At 43.7% G+C, this 13,928-nt stretch overlaps 1 protein-coding gene across 1 annotated transcript in view; it reads right to left on the minus strand.

The window, feature by feature from the left end:
- The window catches only part of MYO7A (myosin VIIA), a 77,807-nt gene that overhangs the window by 47,537 nt on the left and 16,342 nt on the right, over positions 1–13,928 (minus strand). The window contains exons 2-6 of the mRNA XM_088534993.1: positions 10,645–10,758; positions 8,538–8,690; positions 5,463–5,480; positions 2,436–2,620; positions 1,766–1,887 (exon numbers count right to left, since the gene is read on the minus strand). Coding sequence (XP_088391119.1) covers positions 1,766–1,887; positions 2,436–2,620; positions 5,463–5,480; positions 8,538–8,690; positions 10,645–10,758 — 592 coding nt within the window. The remainder of the gene's footprint in view (positions 1–1,765; positions 1,888–2,435; positions 2,621–5,462; positions 5,481–8,537; positions 8,691–10,644; positions 10,759–13,928) is intronic.

Genomic DNA, 13,928 nt, shown 5'->3' on the forward strand with positions numbered 1-13,928 from the left:
GTCAGAGGGGACCTGGCACATGGAGAAACCTGGATCTGGTCTCAAGGGAAAAAAACACAACAGGGTTGGGGAGCCACAGGGGTTAAAAGCAGCCCTATAGCTTTTCCCTTACGTGTGGTTGGCTTGGGATCATCTCAGCATGGAGAGACAGGAAGTGGCTAGAGAGTTGTGCTGGGAAATATGGGAAAAAGAATGAGGCACCAGGCGACCTTATCCAGGAAAAAGGGCTAGAGCAGGGGGCTTTTGGCAGCAGCTGATAAAATAAATGCACAAGGACTTAGCAAGGCCCGAAGAAGGATGTTGCAGTGCATGAGATGATGCTCCATGGAAAACAACAGATCTGCTGGCCAGGATTTGTTCACTGTAATGTAGAGGAAAGCACTTATTCTTTGGAAAAATGTAGAGGAGCTAATTCAACCTCCAGAGGGAGATTTTTGTCTTGCAAACAGCCTGCATGCACATCCACCCTTCGCATGACTGCAAACCACTTACTGAGCACTATGACATCTCTTCTCCAGGATTGCCAGGTGGGGAGCACAGGGTTGAAAACTGGGCTTTTCTGAGCCCTAAATGTTCTTAAATGCACTGCTGCAATACTCAAGTACACGTAGGCAAGGGCAAGGGCTAGGACAAATTTGAGCTCAAAGCTGAATTTACACCCCAGAAGGGCTCTCCCTGTAAGTCCTATTACTTATCAACACTGGGTCTGCTCTGCCTGGCATAAGCTCTTGATCCCTTTACACGTGTGTTTCCCAGGGTGCTGCGAACACACTATGCACGTGCAGCACATTACTACGCTTTCCAGTGCCATTGGGAGCTCTTATGGCATCTTAGTGCCACAACTGCATTTATTTCTTTTTCTATATCCTGCTGATATTCATACTAACCTAGGTCAGAGAAAGGTTTGTTTTGTTGTTGCAATATTGGCAATATTGCCTATTGCCTATTGACAGTGTTAACTCTCTGAAACTTTGGTTGAATTAATTACACGTTCAGCTGAACCAGCAAAGAATATGAATAAGGGTCTTTTCTCTGCAATTATGATCAAGCAAAACACTTGGAAGTGATTTGCTGAGTACAGCATTTACATGATATTGGTGCTCTGTATACAGTTACAATTCCAGCAGTAGAAGGGGTTGGGAGGTTTTTTGAAATATCACCTAGTGATCTGGTGATCACCTCTGCAGGTGATTAGCATTTTTGAAATCCAAACCACACAGAGAATTGGGTAAAATTACAATTTTTACTTTGAAATTGTGTGTATGTGGAGGGAGAATGTTCTGTTTAAGAATGGAAAAGACTATACTTCTCATTTTTTAAGAAATTTTCAAAATATTTCAGGTCAACTTGAATATTTCATTTTCAATAATAGTGGTCAAAAATCAATAGAAAATTTGACAGCCCAAATCGGAGGATATTTTTGTTGTGAAAAATACAATCATACTGAAAAAAAATACCAGGCTCTCTAACAAATGTTTTTACTGGCACATTTGATTTTTTTTATATTTGGTCACCTCTTGAAACTCAAAATATAACAGGAGAAAGCCACATTTGACAATATTTTGTGGTCCCTGAATACGATATTTCTGGCCAGAAAAAAAAAAAAAGGCAGAAAGATTCAGTGCAAATGTTTGGTTTTCACTTCCAGTGCTCAACTTGAAACTCAGGCCATCATCATCACACATTCTTGCATGTGCAATTGCATATTTGCCACTTTAAGATTGCTATCGGCAGACACGTTTCCCTCTGTCATCCAAGGTCTCACCTTCCAAGATGGGATTTGCCTCCAGGACCTGCTGCTCAATCCAGGAGTGCTGACCACTGATAGCAGCCAGGAACTGCAGAATCAGCTTGGTGCTTTCTGTCTTCCCTGCTCCCGATTCACCACTGCAAAGACAACAGGAATTGAGGTTAGTGAAATCCCCAACACACATCCCTGCTGGTGTCCCCATATCCCTATGACTGGTCCTGTAGCCAATATGAGGAATTGAAATTAACTCTTCAGGTGCAAAATTTGATGGGAGAGTGTTGTAGGAAGGCATCAAACCTAATTGGCACTGCCATTTGGTAGTGCTGTGAAGGGCCATTTCTTAGATGCTGTGAAAATCAAGGATGCAGCACTTATGTTTACCCCTGGCCCTTCCTTGTACAGTAATGCATAGATCTTTGCATCTGCTAAATAAGGACTATGGAGACAAAATTAAAAGGAGAGGTTTAAGATCAATATGAGAATTCACTGGTTTGTAAAATAATTTCTAAAGGTATGATAAACTATATTTACTAGGAACATTAACTGCAAACAGTACAAATACACAGGTGAGTGAAGAGCTCATGAGTCTTTTTAGTTTCTATTTGATAAGCTGCTCAACAATGGCTGAGTTGCAGGTGCTCAGTATCCTTTTGAAGAATGAGATCCAGTTTGGAAATTCACCCACCTTATGATGCAACATTGGTCCTTGTTGTTGCGCTGCATGTTGAAGTAGCAGTTGTCAGCAATTGCAAAGATGTGTGGTGGCATCTCCCCAATTTTTTTGTTGGTGTACAGGCGTATCTGCTCCGGGGAGTAGATGGGTAAGAGCTGGTAGGGGTTTACAGCCACCAGTATGGAACCAGTGTATGTCTGGAGGAGAAGCACATGAAGGTTTATAAGGACAGTGAAACTTGGCTGAAAGGCTGTGGCAGCTAGGATGGAGAGTGGAGGCCAGATAAATCAAGGTTTTTCACAAGCTGGATGAAAAATGATGTTCAAATGAAAGATGTTTGCAAGGCGAAGCCTGGAGCGAAGGTGGTGCAGAAGTCTCAAACTATTTAAATCATTTTGTAGTCAGCCACACACACACACACGTAGGTTCAAGCCTTAATCCTTATTTCATGTGCTCCTCAGTTCAGATTCAGAGTTTGAAGTCGAGCCCATCTTTGCAAAAATATCTCCAGAGCCAGTACACATCTACCAGTGATGAAAGGAACCTAGAGATCATTGCTCTCTCTAAAAGCAGGACCAGCTGGATCTATGCCATTCCTGACCATGTCTACATAACGTTTTTAAAAACCCACACCCACAGAGCCACTAAACCCTTCTGCGACCCTTTATTCTTCACAGCCACCTCTGTCTAGCCTCATCTTTCCTAACTGCAATTCAAATCCTTTCCAGGGGACATAGCTATGGCCCACTCAACGCTGACATAGCAATTCTTGGCTATTTCTGAGCCATTTTTGAAATGGCATTTTGTCCATCCAGTTGTGTAGGTGCCTGGAGCTGGGCAGAGGTGTTAGACCTCTGCACTCCTTTGCTCCCCAGGTATAACACTTCTTGTGTAGCTAGCCTGTGTCTGTAGGGGTGTTGAAGAGGACACAGGAAGCCTATGGTTCATCACATGCATGCAAAGATCAGTTTATCAAGAGTACTTTAGTAGGGGAAGGACTCTCCTCCCCAAGAGAGCTGGCAGGCAGTGGAGATTTGCTGTCTTGGAAGGTAAAAATACAGGCAAATGAAGCCTCTGGACATCCCTTTCAGCACTACTTCTCCTTCTTCACTCATGGTGACCAGAAACTCTTCTGTGAAACTAGTCACAACAGCTGGCTGAGAAGAGGATGCAAAAATCCCGATCAGCACAAGGGAGCAAAGTGATGCAGGCAAGGATGCTTGTGACCCATGGAAAAGATCTCTCCATGCTCTGCATATTACAAACTGGCTGACAAATAGAGTAAGTCTGAGTCATTTTGCCACCTTTATGAAGCAAAATAACTATCTGTGCTAGGAGAAAGTGAGATGTGGAGACATGAGCTGGCAGGTCTAGGTCAAGTTTCTGCTGTCCAAGGCTCGTATCCTTTGATGGTGACTGAAAAGACCTGCATGGGGTGGGATGAGAGTTTGGTCTTCACTGTCTGTGCAGTATTTCCCACCTGTCCTGGCTTCCTAAAGGGCAGCCAGCAGGTGGCAATTGTGTCCTGTGGTAGGGGTGTTGGAAGTACTCTGGGACCTAACTCCAGCCAAAGCCAGAGAACAACTTTCTGCTCAGTCTTAGGCAGGGTTTAAATTTGCATTGACAGCAGAAAGAGGATACGATAGTTCTCCCTGTAATAAGGAAGTAACATGCCGGGAAAGCAAAAGGGTTTTCTAAGATCAAGGATGAGATTATCACACATCCCCAGAGGTAGAAATTGGCTGTGGAATAACATAGGATGAATCTTAAAAGAAGTCATGGAAGTAGGAGAGTGGTGAAGTCTCAGAGCAGCCCTCCCCGGGGACAGAGTGGAGCAGCTCGGTGCTCTGAAGGAGACAGCTCAATTTCTGAATGGGATTATGTCCCCAAATTCCACAGTGAACCTTGAGTCCCCTTCCAACCCAGGATAAGATACCAAAAAGATTTGCTGCTTCAAAACTATTGCCATGCTAATTTTAAGGACGTTTCTAACAGTCTTCCTTGAACCTCTTCTCTCTCTTTTGACCTCCTCTTTGCAGAGGACTCCGAGATCGCTGTGTTTCAGCCACATTTCTCTGCCCTGCCCTTACAAGGTTGGTGAGCCTTGTAAGGAGTTAACCATTAGTTGCAGGAATGCTTTCTGGATGTTCTTGCTGACCCTTCCCTTGTGATCTCCGAAGGACTTTGTCATCAGAAACTAGTTCCTAGTCATCATTCCTAGTTGATAAATACCCACCGTTTGCCCAAGTTTAGCTGCTGACGGCATGCCAAACTTTGGCCACTTTGCTGATGAGGGTCCAAAGAGCACCTGCAAAGAAGTATTCGCTCTCTGGTTTCTATTGCTGGGTGAAAGCAGAGCCTTTCTGCTTTAGAGAAATAAAGCTTTCTGGACAGGTAGGGGCTCTGCCATAGTTGACCACTTACATCAGGAACTGCATCACATTCATTACGGCCTGCATGACCTACATATTAATTAGCCCTGAACAAATCCCTTCTGAGCCTGCTTCCCTCACTACCCGGCACTCCGTGGATGTCTTCATCTGGATTTTTATGGAGTTAGAGCTCTACCAAATACTCCTGCATTTTGACAACCCTTAGCAAGCAGCAGGCACAGTGTTCATCTCCAGATAAACAGATTTAACCCTGCTCGGGAACCCAGGCTTGATATCAAAAGCTCATGCTGTTCAGCCTGTTTTTCTCTCAGCGCATGCAAGCCAAATTAAGGTTTATTTTTTCCTCATTTTGTTGCAGATTTTTCTTTCCTGCAAGCTGAGGTCATTACTGAAAAGTGCTTTTATAGCTTTAGCCATCCAACATCACATTCACAAGCTGGGGACTTTCCAGCTCTGGCAAGGTGCCATGGCTTCATCGTGAGGGCCAAGCTCTGCAGCGAAGGGGATGATGCTTCCCATGCATTTATGAGGCAGCAGCAATGGTGGTGCAAATTAAATGAGAATGCCACAATGGTTAACAGAAATAAGTGATCCAGTAGAAGGCATGACAGTGATTATAAATGACAGCTCAAAGAGTCATACTTACCCTCCCGCCACAGTTTGTCTTAAGTGAAAAGTGTAAGGGAGGAGAAAAAGGAAAATTGTATTTTATTAGAGCAGAAGTAAACCCTCTGCAAAGCTAAGGAGATGAGGAAATGAAGGACTGAAGACTCATTAGAAGAGTCATCCCTCAGCAGACTCAGAAATCCTTCCAAACAGTGAAGGTAAAGTCACTATAACTGTCACCATGCCTAAGAGAAAGCATGTTAAACCACAGGAAACAAAACAAAACACCTCAGAGGACTGGTTATCCCTGCCCACAAGACATTGTCGTGGTATCGTGGCTTTGCAAAACTGCAGTAAAAATATTTACTGCACTGGGCACAAGTCTACTCCCTCTAGTTCTACCACTCTTGAAAAAGATGAAATCTAAGGTTGGGTTCTTGAGCCTCCAGTAATACAGGCAGAGGTTTGTATTTGTGCCTCTATGAAGCTGTGCTTTCTGGTTTTGGAACATCATTTTAACTTTGAGATTGCACTTAGTACTCTGTGGTGTGCAAGATCACAGGGCAGCACTCCAAAACAGTTAGTGCTGTGGAAAAGCAAGGCACAGTAGTCTGGAAATATTTTGATACAAATGAAAGCAGATGGCAGTAAAGAACAATAAAACATTTATTCTAGAGAAAAAGCTTCTTCTCTGTTGACTACATGAAGGACCTAAATAAATTATGAATCTAACCTGGGCCAAATTTAACTTGTGAATCCTAAGGTCTGGATCTGGTCTCACATAATCAGATGGAAAAACTCCAAGCACTGCAACATCATCATGTACAAGCGAGTGGAGTCATCAGTCAGACGAAACTGAGTGGCCATCCCCTATGCAGCTGCTAGGCAGGACCCCTGGCTGTGTCACCATCATACCCAAAGAATCATCAAAGAAACCACATGGTTACTGCATCACGGTTAGCAGCTGCCCTTTGCATCAGCCTTTATTAGCATGATGCTGCCAAACAACCTTCTGTCCAGTGGACATTCATGTTCATAATCTCTTGGGATGCCTGTGAATAGTTTAGTGAGGGAACTCAGAGACAAGAGCTTTTGTAAGGACCTGGGAAATTTGTTATTGCACACCTGAAATCTTATCTGAAGACCTCTCTTCACTCATTGAGGCAACAGGTACATGCCTGATGACATAGGGATCCCCAGGAGGGACATATGAACACCACTGACTAAATACCCAATCCTCTGATAATCTTCCCACAGAGAAAGAGGGAGCTGTGGGAATCCCCTTGGTACCACTGTAGGGTACCCACAAATCAGACAGAAAGGGACAATAAACATAGGTTCCCTGAATGAGTCAATGAGCTGCAAATCATTGGCTATCTGCACTTCTGGAGTGGCATTAAGGTTACCTGAATTTAGTTAGTCCCATGAGTAATTAGCTTTGAAGCTGGGCCAGGAGCTGAACTTCTAGAGGTCCCTTCCAACCTAGATTGTTCTATGATATCTGAGCTCTAGTCAGCTCTAAAGCAAGTCACCTCATCCTAGATGCACCAAGCTTTGGGCAGCTGAAAAGCAGTCTTGGCTGTCTTGTCTATATTGAGATCTCTGCTGACCACTATGCACGCTTTGTACGCTTGGTGACACCATCTCAAGTTTAAATTTGACTCCGTTGTAAAAGGCTGATGCTCTCTAAAGAGTGCACCAGGGAGTAGTTAATTCCACCTAAGATCTAGATTTTTTTCTTGGATGTGCTTTTTTTTCTCTACATTGACAAAATAGGGGTTCTGGGCATCATGTACACCAAGTAAAGAGACTCAGTGAGATTAAGGGAGATGAATTTAAAGATCTGTATTTTCTGGGGATCTTATGGGGTGTCTTTTATAGCAGCGATGTCCTCTTCTAGAACAGCAAACCATCTCCGAAATAAGGAATATATTGAGTTGGGGAGTTCAACCATTTGAACAGCCTATATAACAGAGTACTGTGTTCTCCACCATCTCTCCAATCTCTAATCTGAGATTGTCCTCTTAAAAATCACTGGACATCAAGCAGAACATGTAGACTTCATTTACGAAAACCTAGAAATGGTCTGCTAAGTTTATGCCTTTTGGGAGGTCTGACTGTACTGCAATTCCTTCTGGCTTGAAAATCTAGTTGTATCTGGAGCCTCTTAAAAGTAGATCTCCAGGTAGCACTGAAAAGGTCCTCAAGGGCACAGAAGGCTCTCATCTGAGCACCAGAAAGATGTTTGATTTGAGAATTTCACAGCAATATGAAATTCTTCCATATTTGCATAGGCCTATTAGCTAGTGGCAAACACACATATTCCTCACTTATGCCTCAATGTCCTGCATGTAGACAACCTGTATATAGAAAGCATGCTAATAAAACCAGTCCAGAGGCCTTGAATGTCTTAAATCACTGGAGCTATAGCCCTTGCAGTATTATCACATAATAGTGCTATATTTTTAGGGCGGCTCTCATTGATGCACTTGATTTCTGCATTTCTGGTTGGGATGGCAAATCTGGTCTACTGGCACATGACATTTTTGGGCTGACCTAGAAGGATATTGTTCTCAAGTATCATCTCTTAGGACCCCAGGCAACCCAGAGACAATAGGTTATGAATACATGTAGCAGATACTTTCTGTAGAACTGTTAGTAGAATTATTCTGGGAGTTACTGATTTAATTGTACCCGGTAATTTCACACATGTTCCTCATTATCCTTCCTCCACAGGGTTGAAGATGGAAAGATCACATGCAGCTTCTCATCTCCAAAGGCTTTTGCTTTAGTACTACTGCCTGTGAATGGCCTGGGTTGACCTGCTTACTGGAAGCACAGAAACTTACTGTGTGTCCAGAGAACTTCCAGACTGGCTAAACAGGGCAGGAATTTTACCTAAGTCATGGGGTCTTCAGTTTCTGTTGGGATAGCCATAAATTCTGCAGCATCCTCTAAAGGTGGACAACATAACAGTAACAAAACCCTTCCTCTGCATGGGTCCAGCTGGAGGCAGAAACATAAGCACCCAGCTAAATCTAGGGACCCTCCAGTTGGTCCCTGACATCTGCTCCTCTGAGCTAAGGGTAGTAAAAGGCAAGGGGTGGACACTCACATAGATGAGGTGCTCCCGGTAGCGGATGAGCAGGTTCCTGAGGATCCCTGCCTCGTTGAGGTCCCCCAGGCGGATCATGTCCTCCACTCCATGGATGGAGGTTGGGTGCATGGGTTTGATGTGGCTGGCATTCTGCGGGGAAATCCAGTGCTCCTGGGAAAGAGGTAGAGGTAGAGAAAGATAAGTCAAATGTAATATTGCTGAGAGAAGTGACAGGAATATACTATTCCAGCCAGAAGGACCAGGTTGAAGAAGAGTATGAGAGAGCATTAGCTATTACTTGTATCCTGAAGAATAACAGGGCTAATGTGGAAGAGTCATGGTGGAAGAACCATGGTTTGGTTCATGGGAGCAGCAGGAGACATGAGACATGAGCCACCCTGGCAAGGGTGTAATCCAGGGAGGTCCAGCATGTCAGGAGAGCTTTTTCACAAATAGCAGGTTTGCTCTTCATTTCACACAACTACATTTCCACATCATTGGCCAACCCTCTGCCAATTGTTGAGTAGAGAAAAACATGACATAAAAGATGAGGGAGAGATGCACAGGAGGAGGAAAATTGCACATATACAGAGTGTCACTTAAATCGATCAATTCCAAAGGGTTTCAAAAACTATTGCAAATTGGATATGAGGACACAGCTCTGCTAAAGTTTCTACCATCCCAGAAGGGAATGAGAGCTTTCAATTATCTGCTTGTGAAATAGATGTTTCTCTAAAATAGCAATTGTTGTACAGAAGTAGAGATAGAAAAATGAAGGAGAACCAGTGTTTGGACATGCTGTATGAAGGTAAGGTCTCAGGGGGGATTGGATACAGCAGAGGAACAGCTGATGGAGGTTAATTCACTCAAAGTACTATCTAAAGCACTTTGGAGACCTGTGTCCTCATTATATTGTAGAAGTTTCTTACCATTTCACTCGCAGAACAATCAAGAAATTAGGGACTCACTGTCACCTTATTTTTTACAGATGGAAAACTGAGGCATATTTAATACAAGGGCATACAAAAGGTCAGTGATAAGGTCAGAACATCATGACCCTCCCACATGAGCACATTTCCCCACTGAGTTTGGGGAACACTGGAAAAGAGTAAAATTAGATCTATTATCTGGCCTTGAGCTGTATTGTTATGATCTCTCTACTTGGTGTTGTAGATTGTTGTAGATTCTGTGGAGAGGCATTTGGGAGTTCTGGGTGACACCAAGTTGCCCATGAGGCAGCAACGTGCCCTCTGGCCAGGAAGGCCAATGGGCTCCTGGCTGCAGCAGGAGCGTTGCCAGCGGGCGAGGGAGGGATCCTGCCCCTCTGCTCAGCTCTGGGGAGGCCGCACTGGAGCATTGGGGGCAGCTCTGGGCTCCCCGGGACAAGAGGGACCTGGAGCTGCTAGAGAGGGGCCAGGGCAGAGCCACGAAGATGCTGAAGGGACTGGAGCATCTATCGTGTGAGGAAGGACTAAGCCAGCTGGGCCTGTCCAGCCTGGAGGAAAGAAGACTGAGAGGGGATCTTTTCAACGTGTAAAAATACCTGAGGGGCGAATGTAGGGAGGATAGGCCCAAACTCTTCTCAGTGGTGGCCAGTGACAGAACAAGGGGTAATGGGTACAAATTAAAACACAGGAAGTTCCATCTCCATGTGAGGAAGAACTTCTTTGGTGTGAGAGTGCCAGAGCCCTGGCACAGGCTGCCCAGAGAGGCTGTGGAGTCTAATTCTCTGGAGATTTTCAAACCTGCCTGGATGTGACCCTGTGCCCCATGCTCTGGGTGTCCCTGCTGGAGCAGGAAGAAGTTGGACTAGATGATCTCTAGATGTCCCTTCCAACCTCAACCATTCTGGGATTCTGTGATTGTTCCTTCCTGGCCTTTGTAACCTGTCCTTTCTTGTTTGTTTACTTTATACTTTGTCTGGCAAGAATCTGGGTCTTCTCTAAACCTGTGGCTTGGTTCCAAGACTCACTGGTATTAATGGGGAGAATCCCATCGTCTTTAATGGGATTTGAGTCCGGTTTTGCTTTTGAATAGCATTTGAGGTCATGCTTTTAATCCTGCCTGAGGCTTGCACATTCAACAGTCACAGAGCTGATAAACAATCATGACTCTTTGTACATACGTTGCCTTCATCGTCGACAACCTGGATCTGTCCAGAGTCACACAGTTTAACCACTGCTCCAATGGGGACGTCGAATTCCCGACCAGTTTTGAGGTCCATCCACACATAATCCCCCTGGACCAAAAAGAAAACAATTACATCACAGCTGCAGAGGAAGGCTCAACACCTCTTAGGATATTAAATTCTGACTTTTGGGCCCATGAGTTTTGTAGATGGCAGAGCTGTGCCTCACCATTTCATGAGCTCTTGAGTATTTGATGGTCACAGACTGTATCTAGCAAGGAGTTTGCAGGGCAGTGATACAGGCAGAAAACCCCATAGAGCAGGAGGTTTTCCTCCATGCAACAGGTAAGCCTAGAAAATGATGCTTAGGAGCTCTGGAAATTTTGTCTGGAAGCCTGCACCATTTTCTTTGAAGATTATGTCTACAGAATATGCATTCCAATCCCTCTGAGATGGCAAAAAGGGATATCTAGAGAGGGGTTAAATCATACCAGATGGATAGAGATACTTCCACAGGATGGCCTCCCAACTACAGCAATTTGCAGATGGGCTATTTACATAGATGCAGTGAGCAGTTCATTCCTGTCCTCCCAGTCCATGTCCCTGGCAAACCTGTAGGACCTCTATTGTGTAGGAACAATCTATTGATGAGTTCCATGAATATTAAACTACTCCAATGAAACCAGGGTTTTTAAGAAATTGCTTTCCTCAAGACAAACTATAACAAAAAAACACCCAAGATCAAACTCCTGAGCAGGACTTTGGTCTTTGAAATGAGACAGAACTATTTTCCTACAGCTAATAGTAATGTGAAGAGGTGCTAATTGGGAGCTACTCAATTAAATTACTGTCAAGCAAGTTTGCAACAAGCAAAATAATGTATTTTTTTTTCTTGCATCTCAGTTTAATGTTGTGGAACTCGGAGTCATACCTAATGCACAAATTCCTGGAGGCCCCGCATACACCTATTAAGCATGATCCAAGTGCAATATCTGCTCTTGGAAATCCTGAAAAACTGCTGGGGGAAGGAGAGCAAGTAACAGGAAGGATGGCTCTGGACATGTTCTGACAGATCATCTTCCCTGAGCATCTATTATTGACCATTTCTGAGGACAAAGTACTTGGAGATTTGATTGGATCCAATATGGTGGGAATTACAGGCTGCTGAACCTTACAGCTTCACTGTGGGTAATGGGAATTGAATATATGCAGGGGTCATTTCTTTAGTATCCAAGCAGTATAAAACAAACTTGCAACATCCAAGTCAGCATGACTAGAAAGAGGAACTAACCTGTGAACTCCATGGTTATGTAAAGCTATACCCAAGGATCCATTCATGGAGAAACTCTATACACGAGGAGTCCCCAGCCATTTTGTGGTAGACTCCACCTTTGGCGGCTGATTGCTCTATTTAGCCTCATATATCAACAAACGTATTTTTCCTTTTCCTCAGATCCTATTCCAAATATCTTCACCAAGTTCATAAACAAAAATAACATTTTGAACCTTGGCTCATTAACTGCCTTAACCTCCCTTCCAATAAGTCAGTTAAAAGGAAATAAAAAAGGTGAATGTAGCAATGCACAGATACATTATAAATCCACTTATATTAATATTTATTCCTAAGCTTCTTTGATCCAAGACTCTGAAAGCATTTTAAAGTATTCAGTGCTCTTCTCCTCCTGCTGAGCTGAACAAATTTATGCACCGAGTAGGCAGGTAACTTGATCAAGGTCTCAAAGAAAGAAGAGATGGGGATCGCACTCCCTGCTCAGCAGAGCCCTTCTGGCACTCCAGAAGTTGTGTAAAAATTGCTCTAGATAAAAATCCTAAAAATGTAGGACTGTGGGTTTATATTTAGTTTTTAATAGTTGCAAAAAAAACACCTGCTTCATAGCCTGTTCTGTTAGCAATCAACTAAGATAAAAAGGTAGTCCTGTATCAGCAAGTTAAAGTGATACTGTATTACTATTAAGACAACTTGTGTGCTTTGCCAACCTAGTGCACAGGATACTAATCTCCTCAAAATGCTCTTTGCAAAGACATCACAATGCTGCTCTTAGTATTGTTTAAAAAAAAAAAAGGGCAATGAAAAGGGATGGACAAAGCTGATAAGCTCAGAAAGGCCTGGAGGGCTAAAATGTGACATCACTCATTCAGATTGTAAACCTAAATCCTTCCCTGTCTTTAATAATTTTGACACAAAATGCATCTAAGTCAGCTACAGTCCTTCCGCAGATGCAGTGACCTTTGGAAAAACCCAAAAAACAGCAAATATATCATGAATTTCAGGGCATATTGGTGTGATTCATGCATTTACCATCTCCACTGGGCAACCTGATAAGTTGCAAAAAATATCTTATGCCTGGAATGATGCTGTTTATTTTCCCAGACTCACGGCAGAGCACCAGAGAAATAGAAATACATCAGTATTTTCTCTTTACATTATCTAAATTGCACAATTCATCCTCCTCAGGACATCTGCTAAGTGCAACATCCTTCCAAATATTCTGGGGCAGACCCTGCCTTCAGGACCTTGTAACCGAAGAGCACTGACAATCCAATAGAGACGCAGGAAGAAGGAACAACACGATGCACATACACAGATCAGTACAGTTCACAAACAGGAGCTTTAGGAGGAACTTCCAAGCGCTAGAAAACAAGTACACAGCATCACTTGTCACAGTGACCCAGGAGGAAGGTGAGAGAAATTGGCACAAGTAGTACAGGGATCCCATCAAATTTTACATGAGCTTGAAAGCCATCAGCCACACCTGGAGTTTGGGACCCCCTATCTTACCGCTAAAAGAGTCGTGGGCTTCAGGGCTTGATTCACATTGCGGAGTAGTGTCCATTTGCCCTGGTCTCTCTCCTGATCTTCCACCACCTCAGGGCATGGTTGCATGATGATGACTTTCTTCCTCTTCAGCATTTCCAAAATGTTACAGTGGCATCTGGCCCTCTCTCTGCTTGCTATATGTATTCCACCATGAATGAGGCCAGATTGCTTTAGACCAGCAATGTAACCATGACTTCAGATTGCAAGACACCCTTGGATTTAATCCACAGTATGGTTTTTGACAAAAAACTTCTAGAAGAAAAATTTCCCTCCACCAGCCATGGTCCTCTACTGGCCACCTAGTATGAGTTCCCCATGCAACTAGGCACTGTTGGAGTTTCAAAGTCAACAGAACCTTCCTTCTCTTCACTTAAATAAGACCCTCCTTCTCTTCACTGAAATTCTTCTGGTCTCTCCAGCAAGGGATGATACTCGGTCAGAG

The sequence above is a fragment of the Tinamus guttatus genome, unplaced genomic scaffold, assembly GCF_059628265.1.
Source record: "Tinamus guttatus ecotype Peru unplaced genomic scaffold, ASM5962826v1 Tinamus_guttatus_pri_ptg000602l, whole genome shotgun sequence".
NCBI lineage: Eukaryota > Metazoa > Chordata > Aves > Tinamiformes > Tinamidae > Tinamus > Tinamus guttatus.